Genomic DNA, 18272 nt, shown 5'->3' with positions numbered 1-18272 from the left:
GGGTACCCCGCCCCGCAAGATGGCGCCCCTCGGGAAACGGAAGAAGCGCAAAAGAATATTAGCCAATCAAAAGGCCTGTTACAAACGCAATCGGCCGACTGCTTCTGAGCGGTTGATGGTGATTGGTTGTTAGACAAGGAAGGCTCTTTCGGTCTACCGTTGCGTAGCAACGAGCGATATGGGCGAGGCTGTTGCGTTTGTTCTGGAATATTCTAGCAAACGCTATAGTTTCACAAACCTAATCTGCCCAAAGGTGCTGATGCCTCAGCAGAGTACAACTCCCATAATGTCATCACATGGGGCCATGGCAGTTACAAGGATGGCCAGCTGAACTGAGGTTTGTCTGTCTAAAACAGGCCTGGCAAATCTGGCCACTACAGTGTTTTGGACTTCCAACTCCCACAATTCCTAGCATCATCAGGATTTTTCTTTTTCCCCCACAGAGGCTGCTAGGAATTGTGGGAGTTGAAGTCCAAAACACGGCAGGGCCCAAGTTTAACCCAGGCCTGACCTAAAAGGTGCCGACCCTTCGAAATGCCCTTAGTTCATTGGACCGTCCGAGAAAAAAAGAAGGCGGGGTTAGTTAAGGGGGCCAATCGGAAACAAGGTTATAAACTTGCAGGAGCCATTTTTTAAAGGGTGGAGACACTTTCCTGTCTTCAATAGATTTCCCTGTTTGTGGACTCCATCTCCCAGAATTCCTGATCGCGCCCTAAGGTGGCTGGGACTTTTGGGAGTTGAAGTCCAACAGCTGGGACACTAGTTTGTAAACCCAACGGAGACATCGATCTGTGAGAAGCGAGAGGGAAGCACGCCTTTCCCTGAGTAAAGATGGCGCTCTCCCCGGTTTCCTAGTGATGCTGCGCTGCCGGGCGTGATGGCTCTCTGGAAAGCGGTGTCGCTCGCGAGGGTCACAGCCACGGGGATGCGGGAGGCGGCGCCAGGTATACAGCCCACAGGATTTGGATTGGAAATGGGTCCTCGTTTACACGAGCGGGAGAACAACTCGTGTGTCGAAAGCTTTCATGGCAGGAATCACTGGGTCGCTGTGAGTTTTCCGGGCTGTATGGCCATGATCCAGAAGCAGTTTTTCCTGACGTTTCACCTGCATTTATGGTAGGCTCCCACAGAGGTTGTGAAGTCTGCTGGAAACTAGTCGTGGGGCTTATTTATCTGTGGAAAGTCCAGGGTGGGAGAATGAACTCTGTTGGAGGCAGGTGTGAATGTTGCAGTTGATCACCTTGGTTAGCATTGAATAGCCTTTCAGCTTCAAGGCCTGGCTGCTCTGTATGTTTTTTGAGAACACAGACATTCTGGACCACTCTAACAACTCAGACTACCGAGAGAAGCCATTGAAATCCACAAGCATGGGGACAACTTCAACAGAAAGGAGGAAACCATGGAATGAATAAAATTTGGCTACCAGTATTTAAAAAGTTCTAAAATCAGGACATTAAATAAACAACAACACTCTGAAAACAGGCGAATTTCAGACAGGAACCAATCAGAGCCAGCTAACACCCCCCAACAAGGAGTCCCCCAGGCAGTAAGCAGCCAGACCTTGAAGCTGAAAGGCTATTCAATGCTAATCAGGGTGGCCAATTTAAACATTCACACCTGCCTCAACAGACAAAAGTTCTTTCTCCCACCCTGGACATTCCACAGATATATAAACCCCACCTGCCTAGTTTCCAACAGACCTCAAAATCTCTGAGGATGTCTGCTGTAGATGCAGGTGAACCGTCAGGAAATAATACTTCTGGAACATGGCCATTCAGCCAGGAAAACTCACAGTAACCCAGTGATTCGGGCCATGAAAGTCTTTGACAACACATCAAACATTTACCGTTAACAAGTCAGCATTTGTAAGTGTTGCTAAACAGGCTGATTTTCCTATTTATGAAGCACAGCTAAAGCATCTTCTGCAGAGTCCATTGTAAACACGGCACCACACATTTGTGTAAACGTCTAAAACAGCTACTAAGCGACATTCAGTAAGCTTTTCTTGTTGCCAAATCTTTCATGACCCCAATATTGAGCTAAGGGGGTCCTGTTTGGGATCAGCACCCACAGTGGGTTAAACCACGGAGTTTGTAGCATGCGTGATTGGCAGGGAGAAATATCCCTTCTGGAAAATAGGGACACATTTTGTGCAGTTTGAATATAGTCTGTCTTTTGTGCAGTTACTGCCAGAACTTCCGGATTTCTGCTACTGCACAGTAGTAAATGCTACAGGCCGAATCCCATAGTTTGTCCTAGTAGGGCAAATCCATTGAATCACCTTTGTAAATATAATTGATTAACTCGGTCTATTCAGCTGTATGGTGTTTTATACTAAAATATTAATTTCATGGTGCCATCGAGCCACACTTCCATAAGTAAAATTAAGTGCCGTATCAGTTGGAGGTCCTCTGCAGCATTCCTTGAAAATCAGCCGTGGACAGTTCTGCTAACTTCTCAAGCAGATCTTGAGGATATGAAGAGGACAGGAGTCGGGGCAATGTCCTCAGTCCAGTTTTACTGGACCCTCTTCTTTCTTTTTATGAAAGACTAATAAGGCACCATATTATCCTACAGACTTCACAGTTCTTGTTTTAAGGAATGTGAATATTGGATCGAGACTCAGAGTCATACAGAGTTTTTCTGATATTTGCCTATAAATCTGGAGCTTCATAGAAGTTATTGCTTCCATTAACTCATTAACTATCCTTGCCTTTTAAACTTCTTCGGATATTTCATCTGACTAATTTTAACTGCAGATTTCCCCTTATTTTCCCCTGTTCAATGTCCTCAGTCCAGTTTTACTGGACCCGCTTCTTTCTTTTTATGAAAGACTAATAAGGCACCATATTATCCTACAGACTTCACAGTTCTTGTTTTAAGGAATGTGAATATTGGATCGAGACTCAGAGTCATACAGAGTTTTTCTGATATTTGCCTATAAATCTGGAGCTTCATAGAAGTTATTGCTTCCATTGACTCATTAACTATCCTTGCCTTTTAAACTTCTTCGGATATTTCATCTGACTAATTTTAACTGCAGATTTCCCCTTATTTTCCCCTGTTCAGCCCTATAAAAGTCTGCTACTTTATAATATAAAAATAGTGCCATCAGATGACCTTTTATATAACAATTGAATAGGCTGTTTTCTAAATTCTGGAGCACGGTGCATAAGGAAACTGTCCAGAAGCATTATTTTATCAATTTAAATTGAAAGTTCAGATAGCCAAAATGTTTAATCTCTTATTCAGAGACTGCCAACATATCTGAAATACATTTATAACTATTTACAATTTTTCTAATTTGAAGGATTCATTGTTTCTTGTATTTTGTGTCTCTGTTTGGATTTCAGTGTTTTAAAATGTTTTGTTCCTTTGCAGGGTTTAGATGTATTTCTGCTGTTCCCAGTTCCACACCTTCTGCTGAGGATGAAGTGGATACAAGAGAAAACGAGATTGTAGCCCCTGATTTCACTAACCGGAACCCACGTAATCTGGAACGCTTGGCTCTGGCAAGGAAGGAACGGGGCTGGAGAACCACATGGCCCAAACAAGACTATTGGCATAGGTTGGTTAGGAAAATATGTAGAACATCAGAATTCTTATGTATATTTTTGAATTTATTATTAGTAAAGAAGTTAGAGCCAGGGAAGTGTAGTGGTTTGTGTGTTACACTAGGGCACTGTGAAACTAGGGTTCAAATCCCTGCTCAGCACAAAAACCTAGAGGAAAGCAAAGAAAAACTGCCTCTGAAAAAAACTCTTAGCAAGAAAACCCTATATTATGTTCACCGTATTATTGTGTAGTTTCAAGTCATTTCTGACTAAAGTGAAAGCTCTCACAAGGCTTTCCTGGCAAGATATAGTCAAAGGAAGTTTGTGTTTGCCTTCCTCTGAGAGACTATGTGACATGTCAAAGGTCACTCAGTGAGCACCCATAGCTGGGCAGGTATTCAAACCTGGGCTCCAGAGTCACAATTCAAAGCTGAAACCACCACATCAACTAAATATTAGGATATGGATAAAATGACTTAAAAAGCACACAACAAATAAGTGTTTTGTCTATACAATCTTATAAGAAAATCATGTTTTTAAAAAAAATTATACCTGTTTTATGACTTGTTACCCCTTCACAATATTTTCTGCCCTTATGTCATGAAAGTGTTCTGAGAAGTACTGCCATACTTTTCTTTATAAAATCTTGTCAGCAGTAATTTCTGAACTCAAGTTATGATTTTAAAAATGCTCTACTATTCAGGTTGCGACTTGCGCGATCACAGAAGCATGTGGAGGCCTACGTTGAGCATTGCAGTGGTCACATTGTAGTCTCCGCTTCCACCCAAGAGTGGGCCATCAAGAAACACCTTCACAGTACATCTAACATAGCAGCATGTGAGAATGTGGGGCGAGTGCTGGCACAACGGTGTCTTGAAGCAGGAATCGGCATAGTGGACTTTCGCGCTACAATTCCATGGGAAAAACGTAGCGAATCGGCAAGTACATTGAGTTTTGGGGCAGGATTAGGTTTTTATTAATTATAAAAGTCAACATGCAATTGATTCTAAAATTCAACCTCTTTTCATGTCTGAAGAGCAGCTTTATTTTCAGAAAGATGTCACTTGGCTCTAGTGTTAATCATTTTATTTGCTCTGAATTATTGGTTCTGTAGCCCATCTTTCTTCAGATGACAGAAATGCAATTTCCTTCTGTTTGGATGCTAAAAGTCAGCATTGGTTTATGGCCTTGCAGTTAAGATATGCTGCAAAAAGTTGGAAAGTTCTTTGGGAAAAAATTAGAACAAATGTGAGAAAGTGTGTTCCAAAAATAGGATATTGTGTGGTTGAACAAAGATCATGACTTCATTTGTTTCTCTTTTAAACAAAACAGGTCAAACGATTTGAAAATGCTATGACAGAAGGTGGTATTACTCTGAGAGAGGTACGAAGAATATATGAATAAGCTGAAGATTCACAAGAAGACACTGAGAAATACTGTTTCAAAGTCTGCTCTGCTCTACCCTTTCAGAAGAAATAACCATAGTTTAATAATACTGAATCATATGTTCATAAATAAAAATATTAAAATGGACTGACTTCAATGGCATTTTTTCTTGATTGCTGTTACCTACAACTGAACTTCACCTGGAACTCAGACAAAGAAACTGGATTTCAAAACAGGTGTACTCCTCATGTTGATAATTCCTTGCTCTCTTTTGAAGTAAATTTAAATTTATCCTTCTTTCAGAAAAACAAAAACAGGCAAAGAAAAATGTATAGAATAGGGCTGTGAGCTAAGCTTAATATAAACTGATATGATGTTCAAAAGATGTTTACTTGGAATTCTGTGTAGAACATACAGTACATTTGTTTGTGGTGCAATCATTAAGATCTCCTGACCATCTTAAGTAAAAGCATGTAGGTTCCATCCAGGCTGAAAATTAGTTAAGTTCCAATTAGAGCGATAAAACTTAAAATAACATATTTATGAATCTCAAAATCTAATAAGGAATATTATATCCAGCAAGAGGGGAGCCACCTCTCCACATATGGCACAAGGAAGCACTGGCTCAAGCATTTAGCTGACATGCCTAATTTCCTTCTACAGCTCATGGATGTCTTGGCATCCAGAATGCCTGCAACATAATTTTTGTTGCAGTTTTAAAGGTATTTTTGGTGGTGAAGATAGGGCAATTTTCAGTTAGTGACTTGAACAGGACAGTTTATTCCATGCACTTCTAAGTAAATTGATACCAAATTTAGTGTTTTCGAACATCAAAGTATGCTTGTTTCAGTTTATATGAGGATGCTATGGTAATACTTTCTGGTACAGTAGAAATATACAGTCATATATATGGACCCTATAGTGGCTATGTGTGCTTACATAAAAAATGTCTTACATAAATAAACAAAAACATTTTAAATCTAGAGACCACCTGAAAGCTTCTTCCAAAATGCATACTGGGGTGATTTTCCCTTTCTTTCAATGATCTCCCATTTTTCTTTATTTCCTTTTCGGTGGCAAATGTATAGATCTATGCTTTTTCAACATACCAGGGAACTGGTAAAATGGTTAGTCTGTTCTTTCTGTTTTGCTTGTCACACATGTTCAGTGCTTCTGGAGACAGCAGTTTCATTTCACATTGGCATAATGTTATTTTTTTAAATAAAAAATTTGCTGAAACATGTTGAACTGCTCTTAATTGTTGTAGCATACAAATCTACTGCTATTTCCATGTTATTTCTACCTCTGGTACCAAATTTTCTGTTAAAAGAGACAAAGTCCAGATCTACCTAGCTGGGGTACACCTGTATATAAAAATGATAAAAATTGGAAAGATAATATTCTAGCTGAGGAGCCCCGGTGGCGAAGTGCGTTAAAGCACTGAGCTGGAGACCGAAAGGTCCCATGTTCAAACCCCGGGAGTGGCGTGAGCGGCCCCTGTTAGCTCCAGCTCCTGCCAATCTAGCAGTTTGAAAACATGCCAATGTGAGTAGATCAATAGGTCAGCGGGAAGGTAACGGCGCTCCATGCAGTCATGCCAGCCACATGACCTTGGAGGTGTCTACGGGCAACGTCAGCTCTTCAGCTTAGAAATGGAGATGAGCACCAACCCCAGAGTCAGACGTGACTGGACTTAACATCAGGGGAAACCTTTACCTTTACCTAATATTCTAGCCAAACTTTGAAGAATTAGGTGAAATTCTTTAATGCCTTTGTGTAAAAGGCAGGAATGAATTCAAATTCCAAAGAATATTTGGCCACATGAATAGACATTATTGGGGGAAAGGTGGGTTGGGTTCTTTAGTACTTTTAATAGAAGTGAGAGTTTTATTTTACTACCATGGCTCAATACTATATGGAATTCTGACTTTATAGTTTGGTTAGGCATCATCACTCTGTCAGAGAAGGCTAAACCCCCTAAAACACTAGAACTCCCACAGTTCTATAACATTGTGCCACAGCAGTTAAAGTGGTTTCAAAGTGCAATAATTCTTCAGTGTAATGCACCTGGTGTTGCCCTTCCAGGGAGGGCATACCATGACGTTTTCAGCAGTATTATAGGTCTTTTCATTACTATAGAAAACTAGTAATTCTAATTTCAGGACAAATTCAGCGGGCAGCCACAACCACATGAGATGATGTTGAAAGTCTTTACATATCCTTGCGACTCCTCTTCTGGGTTAAGTTGGGAGGCAACAGCAAAAGCCTTTCATAGCTGGGTCTGCTTGACCTTTCAGTTTCACACCATACAATGGATCAACACTTTTCCCATTTATTTATTAATTAAATTACGTAATTTATATACTGCTCTTCTCCCCCAGGGGGACCCAGAGCAGTCTTACACAATGGCAGAATTAAATGCCACATATAATACAACATGTAATGAAAATCAAACATAAAACACAAATAAAAGCCAGTATCCAAATCAAATTAAAACAATTAAAATGATGTGACTATTACAACCGGGAAGTTTAATTGACAGCATTATAACTGAAAAATTAAATCTGGCTAGCTGCCTATTAGTTAATAGGCCAAGTACACCCTCTTAAGGCCCCACCTTAGGACAAATAGTCCAGGGAACCCATTCAGGCCACGAATCACAGCATAAATTCTTAAGTGCCAGGGCTGCATCCTATGCAAACTTAGGATTGGTACTTTTGTTACATGCTTTAAACCAGGCATGGGCAAACTTTGACACTCCTGGTGTTTTGGACTTTAACTCCCACAATGCCTAACAGCCGTAGCTGTCAGAAATTGTGGGAGTTGAAGTCCAAAGTTTGCCCATGCCTGCTTTAGACTCTCAGCCAAGGAGCTGTAGCTCCTCTTCAAGCGACAAACCCTGGGATTTGAGAGGATGAACCACAGCAGTTAAAAGTGGGATCATATCTCTATACAGGCAGTCTCAATGAGGGAGACGTAGTTTTAAAATGGGATTTTCATGGATGCTTTCAATGATTGTAAGTCCCATATGTCCTGATTTGTAGAGGCCTTTGTTTGGAAAATTGCTGATGTTTGGAGAAAGAGCTGACACAGAGAGGTGATCACTTTCAAGGATAAAATCCAACCTGGTGTAACTGTCTAGCTAATACTCCCAGTACTCCCTAAATTTCTCAGCCACTTGGAGTTTTTGAAAAACAAAAAAGACTGATTAATTAAGACAACCAGGGTCAGAGACATGAAATCATAATTCTGCCTCTGTTCGATACCACACAGGAGCCCCTGATGGCATAGTGGGTTAAACTGCTCAGCTGCTGAACTTGCTGACTGAAAGGTTGGTGGTTCGAATCCGGGGAGCGGGGTGAGCTCCCACTGTTAACCCCATTTTCTACCAATCTTGCAGTTCAAAAACATGCAAATGTGAGTAGAGCAATAGGTACAACTTCAGCAGGAAGGTAATGGTGCTCCATGCAGTCATGCCAACCACATGACCCTGGAGGTGCCCAAGGACAACACTGGCTCTTCGGCTTAGAAATAAAGATGAACACCAACCCCCAGAGTCGGACACGACTAGTCTTAATATCAGGGGAAAACTTTATCTTTACATTTTACATTGATACCACATGCTTGTCTTCCTGGTTGTTAGAGTCATAGAGAGGCAATGAAATCTGTATTAGTTTAGACCAATGAAATGATTGATCTTTGTATAGCAATGAGAACATGCTTTCAATTTTATGTGAAAGTGATAAAAAGCTGTGCAGCCCCATTTCAGGTTGCAACAGTCCTTTTGTGCAGTGGGCACTACTGTCCCTTTATTGTTAGGCCCGCAATAAAGAATCCAACCTGTGGCCTCTTCCTTGCACCACTGACCAGGCCTTTAGGGGACTCCTGAACTCAGGCAGAGTTCGTCTGGAGTGCTAGTGAGTCAATGCCCCTACACCTGAGTTAAAACATCCGACTTACAAGCAACTTATGCTTAAAAAAGGAGGCAAGACAATAAGGAGTGAGCGAAATCTACCCCTAAGAAGAGAAAATCAGTCCTGGGTTATTATGGGGAAAAGGCGTCTCGGGGGTCCTTCCACATAGCCATATAACCCCGAACGTCCAGGCAAAAAATCCTACAATACCTACTTTGAACTGGTTATCTGAGGCCTTTTCCGCACAGCTGAACAAAATCCTACATTTTCTGCTTTCAACTGGAATATATGGTAGTGTGGACTCAGATAACACAGTTCAAATCAGATATTATGGGGACTTCCGCTTTAATATTCTGTGTTATATGGCTGTGTAGAAGGGTCCATGCTTTAAACTCTCAGCCAAGGAGCTGTAGTGCCTCTTCAGGCGACAAACCCTGGAATTTGAGAGAATGCAAAGTGGGGTCAAATCCCTATACAGGCAGTCCCTGAGTTACAAACATTAGACTTACAAGTGACTCACGCTTAAAAACAGGGGAGACAGTAAGAAGTGAGAGAAACCTACCCTTATGAAGAGCAATTAACTCCTGGAAGAGTTATGGTGGGGAAAAGGTATCTCAGGGCCCTTCCACATAGCCATATAACCCAGAATATTGAGGCAGAAAATCCCACAATATCTACTTTGAACTGGAATATATGGCAGTGTGGACTCAGGGCCCTTCCATACCGCCATATATCCCAGAATAGCAAGGCAGAAAATCCCAAAATATCTGCCTTGAACTGGATTATATGAGTCCACGCTGCCATATATTCCAGTTTAAAGCAGATATTGTGGGATTTCCTGCCTTGATATTCTGGTTTATAGGGCTGTGCGGAAGGGCCCTCAGATAACCCAGTTCAAAGCAAATATTGTGGGATTTCCTGCCTTGATATTCTGGGATATAGGGCTGTATGGAAGGGCCCTCAGATAACCCAGTTCAAAGCAAATATTGTGGGATTTTCTGCGTTGATATCGTGGGATATCCCTTTCTCCACATTGCCATATATTCCAGTTCAAAGCAGAAAACGTGGGATTTTATTCAGGTGTGGAAGAGGCCTCTGATGAAGCTTTATCTCCCAATCCTTATTTCCACAAGCCAAATTTTTTGAAATTCTCACAGGGACAGAAAGTGAACTGAAATCTTCTGAACAGGAGCACAGAAAGCAAAACGAACACCCTTCCCTGTGCTCTCCAAATGCTGTGGTTCTCAACCTGTGGGTCACCAGGTGTTTTGGCCAACACTTCCCATAAATCCCTGCCAATTTACCAGCTGTTAGGATTTCTGGGAGTTGAAAGCCAAAATATCTGGGGACCCACAGGTTAAGAACCACTGCTCCAAAACATCCAGGAGTAGTGTCTATGGCAGGGGTCCCCAAACTAAGGCCCGGGGGCCAGATGCGGCCCTCCGAGGTCATTTACCTGGCCCCCGCCCTCAGTTTTATAAAATAATATATTGTATATACATATAATATTGATAATAATATTATAATGTAATACAATATAACACTAATAATACCATATAAGAATATTAATTATATATTCTATATTACATAAAATATTACAGTATAGTGGTACAGTTCAATATAGTAATATATAATGCTAATACTGTGCTATGCTAATAATATATTATATTGTATGAACATATAATTTGTAAGCCACTCTGAGTCCCCTTTGGGGTGAGAAGGGCAGGAAATAAATGTAGTAAATAAATGCAGTAAATAAATAATAAATAGACTTAGGCTCGCCCAAAGTCTGAAATGACTTGAAGGCACACAACAACAACAACAACAACAACAACCCTAATTAACGTGACTATCTCATTGGCCAGAAGCAGGGCCACACTTCCCATTGAAATCCTGATAAATGTATGTTGGTTAAAATTGTTTTTATTTTTAAATATTGTATTGTTCTTTCATTGGTCTTGTTGTTGTTGTTGTTTTTGCACTACAAATAAGACAGTGTGCATCGGAATTTGTTTGGTTGTTTTTTTTTTCAAATGATAATCCGGCCCCTCAACAGTCTGAAGGATTGTGGACTGGCCATCGGCTTAAAAAGTTTGAGGACCCCTGGTCTATGGAATCCTGGTAGTTGTAGCTTTTTAAGGGCCTCTGCCCAAGAAAGAGGGCGGGTGCCTCACCAGAGGGCAACTCCCAGGATCCCAAGTGGTGCTACAAAGGGCGGGAGAGGAGGCGCGTCCCTCCAAGACGGCGAGATGGATATCTGCGCCTCGCAGTTCGAGGAGAGGCTGCCCGAGTTGCAGGAGCTCCTCTCGGGATGCGATTTTGTCGGTGAGGAAAGCCCTGGCGGGTGGAAGGAGGCGAAAGGCTGGCCTTTGCCTATTTGGGCGAATCCTGGAGGAGGTTCTCCTCCTAGAGCTGAGGCGAAGGGCCGTGCGCCATCTCCAGGGGGCGCTGTTTCCTGATGCAAGGCCTACCCAGCTCTGTTTTGTTGCCCGCTTATATTTATCAGGCATGGGCCAAGTTGGGCCTTCCCTCATGGTGTTTTGGACTTCAACCCCCACCATTCCTCACAGCCCCAGACCCCTTCCTTTCCCCCCTCTGCAGCGGCTGAGGGGGAAAAGGAAGGGGTCTGAGGCTGTGAGGAATGGTGGGAGTTGAAGTCCAAAACACTATGAGAGGGAAGGCCCAACTTGACCCGTGGCTGTTTTAACCTTTCCCCAACCTCAGAGACAGAAGTGCTGTTGGGTTGCAATTCCCATTATCCCCAGTGGATAATCAAAAGTGATGGGAAATACTGGACCACTGTAACAACCACCATGTCAGATTACACAGGGAAGCCACTGAAGTCCACAAGCATGTGGACAATTTCAACAGAAAGTAGGAAACCATGAAAATGAACAAATATCTGGCTACCAGTATTTTTTTAAAAAAACCTCCAAAATCAGAACAGTAAATAAAGAAAAACACTGTGAAAACAGAATTCCTTCCTGACATGAAACAATTGGGGCCAGCTAACACCTCCCAACAAAGGATTTCCCCCAGGCAGGAAGCAGCCAGATCTTGCAGCTGCAAGGCCATTTAATGCTAATTAAGGTGACCAATTGCACCGCACACCTTTGCCTCCAACAGACCAGAGTTATTTCTCTCACCCTGGACTTTCCAGATATATAAACTCCACTTGACTCGTTTCCAGCATACCTCAGAACCTTGAGGATGCCTAGCATAGATGTGGTTGAAATGTCAGGAGAGAACGCTTCTGGAACATGGCCATACAGCCCGGAAAACTCACAGCAACCCAGTGATGGGAGTTGTCGTTCAATAACATTTGGGAACCTAAACTGAATAAAAAAGAGCACTGACTGCTGTGCAAAATAAAAGTATAGTCAGCCCTCTGTATCCACGAATTCTTCGTCCATTGAGTCGATGGCTCTTTCAAGGCTAATATGGCCTTCCATAATAATAATAACAAAACTTGATTTATATCCTGCCCTATCTTCCTGAGGGGACTTGGGGCTGTTAACAACAAATATCGGCAAATGTTCAATGCCATAAAAAACCGACCAGGACAAATAAACTACCCAGACCCAAAATATAACCACATCTACCTCAAAAGTTATAACCCATTGTCAAAAATTAAACAATCACATAACAAATATACGATTTCACAATTGGGAAGAAACAGATCAAGAATCTAAACAACAAAATAAGGTTTAAAATGTTTTTTTAAAAATTGAGCCCAATTCTAGAGCTGTGTAGCTATCTCCCAGAGAAATAATGACTAGTGACAAGGCTAGCAGCTTCTACATCCCTAGTTCAATAGTCCAACAGGAGCCTCCTATATCTTCTCGTACCTGGGCTGGTTGCTGGCAGCATGAGTCTCTGGTCCTTGAGCAAGTTGTAATTCTTCATCAAGTCCTCAGCCCTATCCAGTTTGTCTTCTGCCAACCTCTCTTCCGAACACACAGTTTCTGCTCTCACTGTTCCAGCCTAAACTCTCTTTCTTTTAGGGCCCTTTCCATCTCTTGCAGCTGCTGCTCCTTCAGTTTCAGCTCATTCGCTGGAGTTCTAGAAAGCCTTGATCCGCCCCCCCCCCCCGCCAAATGTAGATATTCCTGCAATAATCAGTCCTGTTATTACAAAGGGCTGATTGCATATTGTGAGAGGTCTTACAGATGATCAAGTCTCAACGCAAAATGCATTTATCTTTCATGCACACTTTATGTATAGGAAGAAATAATAATAATAATAACAATAATAATAATAAACTGGGTTGTTGTGTGTTTTCCGGGCTGTATGGCCATGTTCCAGAAGTATTCTGGAATTCTTCTGGAACATGGCCATACAGCCTGGAAAACACACAACAGCCCTGTGATCCCAGCCATGAAAGCCTATATATATATATATATATATATATATATATATATATATATATGTAAATACATATAAAAACAGTTGTTTTTTCATTTGGTCGCTTCCAACTCTTCATGACCTCATGGACAAGCTCACGCCAGAGCTTCCTGTTGGCTATTGCCATCCCCAGTTCCTTCAAGGTCAAGCCAGTCACTTCAAGGATAACATCCATCCATCTTGCCCTTGGTCGGCCTCTCTTCCTTTTTCCTTCCATTTTCCCTGGCATCGTGATCTTTTCCAAGCTTTTCCCATCTTCTAATTATGTGGCCAAAGTACTTCATCTTTGCCTCTAATATCCTTCCCTCCAATGAACAGCCAGGTTTTATTTCCTGGAGTATGGACTAGTTGGATCTTCTCGCGGTCCAAGGCACTCTCAGGATTTTCCTCCAACATCATAGTTCAAAAGCATCTATCTTCCTTTGCTCAGCCTTCCTTATGGTCCAGCTCTTGCATCCATAGGTTACTACAGGGAATACCATTGCTTTCACTATGCGGACTTGCCAATGTGATGTCTCTTCACTATTTTCTCAAGGTTGGCCATTGCTCTCCTCCCAAGAAGTAGACGTCTTCTGATTTCCTGGCTGCAGTCTGCATCTGCAGTGATCTTTGTGCCTAGAAATATAAAGTCTGTCACTGTTTCCACGTTTTCTCCCTTGATTTGCCAGTTATCAATCAGTCTGGTTGCCATAATCGTGGTTTTCTTATGTTTAACTGTAGCCCGGCTTTTGCATTTCCTTCTTTCACCTTGGTGATAAAGCTCTTCAGCTCCTCCTCACTTTCAGCCATCAGAGTGGTATCATCTGCATATCTAAAGTTGTTAACGTTTCTTCCAGCAATTTTAACTCCAGCCTTGGATTCCTCAAGCCCCACACATCATATGATGTGTTCTATGTACAAGTTGAATAGGTAGGGTGAAAGTATACAGCCCTGCCGTACTCCTTTCCCAATCTTGAACCAGTTTCTTGTTCCGTGGTCTGTTCTTACTGTTGCTACTTGGTCATGATACAGATTTCTCAGGAGACAGACAAGGTGACTTGGTATCCCCATACCACCAAGAACTTGCCACAATTTATTATGGTTTTTTTATCTACAGGGTTCTGAATGCAGTCCCCAGCCCTGCAATAGTTTTTACAATTGTGCAATTTTACTTTATGTTATGCATGTTGGTAATGGTTGTTATTATAATTTTATATGTTATCATCAACAATAACATATAAAATTATAGTAGTGATATAACTATTGCAGGGCTGGGGGCTGCCTCAGACTACTTAGAGGCACACTTCTAAAATATATATCTTTTAAACATTATCTGACTCATTTCAGGAGAGGTGGGAGCATTTGGAAGGCTGGACAAGTTTTCTATTGAAGAAAGTCAAGGAAAGAAGATTTAAAGCAGGGATCTGTTGGAGCAGGTTGAACACTTTGCTAAAATAAATATAATAATAATAACTACTTTATTTCTATCCCCTCCTATCTCACCTTGAGGAATCAGGGCGGTTCATAACGAAACAACGGCAAACATTCAATGTCGTAAAGTGCAATAACTAAACATATTAAGCATTAACATCAAGCAATATTAAAACATTACAACAATAAGCATCACGTAACTAAAATTAAGTCATAACAAATAAACATTTAGGGACAAGACTTAAAATTGGGACTAGTAAAAATTAAACATAGAATTTAAAAACCAGAGTAATAAGCCATTTCCACAATCCTTTCCATTCTGTTTGTGTCAGATGTTTTATATGTCTTCCTCTCTGTCGTAAAGATGCAATTAGATCCTCCCTTCCTTTGTTTTTGGTCTAGTGTGATGTCCTTGCATGAGTTTCAGTTTGTGTGCTGTGTTTTGCAGGTCTTGACATGGAATTCACAGGTTTACGTTCAGTCCTACCAGATAGACAGCCCAGGTAAACCTGTCTGATTGAATGAATTTTCCAGTTATGTGTCTTCAGAAATAATGTGAACATGTACAAAAATGAAAGTCTTTTATGATTTCCTTTTCTTTTCTAGTTTCTTTGATTCACCTGCCGAGTGGTATCAGAAAGCCAGGCAGAGTATTCAGCAGTTTACAGTGAGTCAGCTTGGTGAGTGATTTCTAGTTTCTGAAACTTAGTGAAAGTTCTGCAATAAGTATGGCAGGTGTGGGAGGTAAATGTATAGAAAGATCACAGAGGCGGTTGTAACTTTTTTCTGCTTTCGTGATTGTCTTAAAGGCCCATCTGGCCCATAGCCAGGATTTTGATTTGGGGGGGGGGGGGGGCTGAGTCTGAGTGAGAGAGGATCTACTCTTGCAAACCTTTTGTATCGTTATCCCAATACCCCCATACATATGAAATATATTGGGCATGGTGATCAGATCATAATATGAATAAACATAACAGTTTAAAATAATACCAGTAAGGCCTTCTCACAAACTACCCTGAGAATTTCAGCCCCCCCCCCCCCCCCCCCGGGTACATGCCTGACCCATATCCATATTACAAAGTGATAAGACAAGAGTATTTTCTGAGTTATTGTAATGTTGAGCATCCAGGTAGAAATGAGTATGGACACAATCATTTTGAAGATAGGCTGGTTTCCATAATGTTTCTTCGTTATGTTTTAATTCTGAAATGCTATGTACTTGCTATTTTCTAAGCCACTGCTTCTTAAACTGTGGGTCCAGACCCAAAAAAGGGGCCCCCTTCGCTCAATGTTGGGGTTGTGAAAAAATTGGCAACAGGAAAAGGTTTCTGCATGCCTCCCATTTACATAAATTGATTAGCAATAACACAAAATATTTACAGTGGACTCTGAAGAAGAAGCTTCAGTTGTACTCTACAAAAAGGAAAATCGGCTTGTTTAACAAGCCTTGCAAATGATGATTTAATATCAGTAAATGTCTGATTTTAATACCTATTTGATATACCTATATACCTGAGGTCACATAAAATTTTATTGGGTGGAAAAGAGTTCCGAGTGGAAAAAGTGTTAAGAAGCCCTGTACTAACCCATCAACCCCATTACTCAGAATAGTAATCATACTAAGGGGATTCTTTGTCCCTTGTAACTACCCTGTTTCCCTGAAAATATGACATCCCCTGAAAATAAGACCTAGTAGAGGTTTTGCTGAAATGCTAAATATAAGGCCTCCCCCGAAAGTAAGACCTAGCAAAGTTTTTGTTTGGAAGCATACCCGCCAAACAGAACACCAGAGCATGCAGGATCGGTAAATGTACGTACCATAGATTATTGTATATGGAAATAATGGTAGTAATAAGAAATTCTTGATAGGATTCACAATTTGTCTGGTTATGCTGGTTTGTGATGATATCTACTGTACAGGATATAATAAATATTCTTTTTTTTTTTGTTCAACAATAAATGTGAATTCTTCTTCATGGAAAAATAAGACATCCCTTGAAAATATGACCTAGCACATCTTTGGGAGCAAAAATGAATATAAGACACTGTCTTATTTTTGGGGAAACACGGTAGGGAGGGGATATAAATGCAATCATCAAAGTCAAACCAAGACTGAAAAGACAACCGCCTGTTCCCTCTTTCAGTATATTATGAACTTGAGCAGAAAGTAAAATTAAAAACATTCAACTTTTTGTATTTGTGATATTGAAAGGAATATTATACTTATTCAGTGTAAGTTATGGAAAATTAAAGTGAGGAAGAGAATGGGAATTTGAACCACCTTTTTATGGAACATTTAGGCCCTTTGTTGCATATTTGTTTAGTGGTACAGGAGTTTATAACTGCTTTCTCTGCATAGCTTTACCATCCTCAGAAATAATGTATATTTTAGGAAGTTGGTCCCAAAATGAACCTGTAGAACCAATATATATTGGTAACAGTATGCTTGGCTGACATCAAACACTTCACATTTCTGGGAACTGCCAATAGTCAGACCTAAAACTAAATTGCCTTTAGGTTTCATTCTGATGTGAGATCCTTATTAAGAGGGATGGAAAGACTCTAGCATAGCTAAATCCAAGATATGTAAAAGACCAAGTGTCTGTGATCAAAATACCACTCTGTGTATGAGATTGTCTTTTGTGGGTTTTTTTTTAGGCTTGTCGATATTTTGTCGTGAAACATCAACTAAGTAAGTAAAGATTTTTTTCAGTCATGAGAAAATAAATGTTCAAGGTTGTAATCTGTTATAACAGTCATTTGAATTAACTTTTACAGGTATGTGGCCCATTCATATAACTTTTTCCTCTTCCCTACAACATTTGGCCAGATTGATTCAGAGTTGTCTTTCCAAGCATCAAGCATCCAGTTTCTATCTCACTATGGTTTTGACTTTAATAAGGTATGTTTTCCTTTACAAATAGACTAGACAAATAAGACTTACGCTGGGGAGAAGTTCTGCACAATAACATTTTCAGAAGGATTAAAAAAAAATAATTTTGCTTTTAAATTGTGTTGAAATGCGGTATACTCAGAGGTTTTTAAAATGTAACTGTGAATTGATTGGTATGGAAAGGTGACTGGATGTTACAACACTTTAAAATTAAAGCAGTTTGACACCACTTTATCTGCTGTTGCTCAATGCTATGGAATCATGGGAGCTGTAGTTTTACAGGGTCTTTAGCTTTCTCTGTCAAAGAGTCCTGGCCTCACCAAAGTACAACTCCCATAAGTCTATAGCATTGAGACCTGGCAGTTAAAGTGATGTCAAACTGCATTAGTTCTACAGTATAAGTGCAGCATTCTTTGACTGAAACATATATCTTAGCCTGCTGTGGGAATTGCTTTTAACTGTCCAACTATTTTAAAGAAGTCAGACTCGATAGATTACAGACATTGATAGCAGAACTATCACCTTGGGGGCATTGTACTCCTTCCTTCTTTAGTTTCAGGTGGGCTGTTACATACACTTTCAGTTCATCTACCACTTGAGTGAATGAAACATAATTTTACTCTGTTTTTAAAGATGATACCGCCTTTTTAATCATTATGATGTTTCACTACTAGTGATGAAGAGTAGTTTAATAAGGACATCAAGCCAAGA

The 18272-nt window shown here is 40.7% G+C and overlaps 2 protein-coding genes across 4 annotated transcripts in view; both read left to right on the top strand.

Moving 5' to 3' along the window:
* Window positions 1-632: 632 nt before the first annotated feature.
* mrpl18 (mitochondrial ribosomal protein L18) lies at window positions 633-5087 on the top strand. The gene is made up of 4 exons (XM_008123299.3): window positions 633-944; window positions 3382-3568; window positions 4258-4492; window positions 4887-5087. Exons 1-4 carry the CDS (start codon window positions 878-880, stop codon window positions 4956-4958), a joined length of 561 nt encoding a protein of 186 aa, XP_008121506.1. The 5' UTR covers window positions 633-877; the 3' UTR covers window positions 4959-5087.
* Window positions 5088-11010: 5923 nt separating this feature from the next.
* The window catches only part of pnldc1 (PARN like ribonuclease domain containing exonuclease 1), a 28958-nt gene continuing 21696 nt past the window's right edge, over window positions 11011-18272 (top strand). The window contains exons 1-6 of one of the 3 annotated variants that reach the window (XM_062976653.1): window positions 11031-11179; window positions 14585-14673; window positions 15117-15171; window positions 15275-15348; window positions 17327-17360; window positions 17447-17570. In XM_062976653.1, the coding sequence (XP_062832723.1) occupies window positions 15125-15171; window positions 15275-15348; window positions 17327-17360; window positions 17447-17570 (279 nt within the window). In that variant the 5' untranslated portion in view covers window positions 11031-11179; window positions 14585-14673; window positions 15117-15124. Of the gene's footprint in view, window positions 11180-14584; window positions 14674-15116; window positions 15172-15274; window positions 15349-17326; window positions 17361-17446; window positions 17571-18272 lie in introns of all 3 variants that reach the window. The other 2 variants (XM_062976654.1, XM_008123287.3) reach the window with 2 other exon arrangements.

The sequence above is a fragment of the Anolis carolinensis genome, chromosome 1, assembly GCF_035594765.1.
Source record: "Anolis carolinensis isolate JA03-04 chromosome 1, rAnoCar3.1.pri, whole genome shotgun sequence".
NCBI lineage: Eukaryota > Metazoa > Chordata > Lepidosauria > Squamata > Dactyloidae > Anolis > Anolis carolinensis.
The sequence above is the reverse complement of the archived record's forward strand: the minus strand, read 5'-3'. Positions and strand labels throughout refer to the sequence as shown.

Bases quoted from the DNA above. Each gene is read 5' to 3' on its own strand.
- mrpl18 (XM_008123299.3), top strand. From the start codon at position 878: ATGGCTCTCTGGAAAGCGGTGTCGCTCGCGAGGGTCACAGCCACGGGG. The intron at 945-3,381 runs GTATACAGCCCA...GTTCCTTTGCAG, and splicing joins GATGCGGGAGGCGGCGCCAG to GGTTTAGATGTATTTCTGCT. The intron at 4,493-4,886 runs GCAAGTACATTG...TAAACAAAACAG, and splicing joins GGGAAAAACGTAGCGAATCG to GTCAAACGATTTGAAAATGC.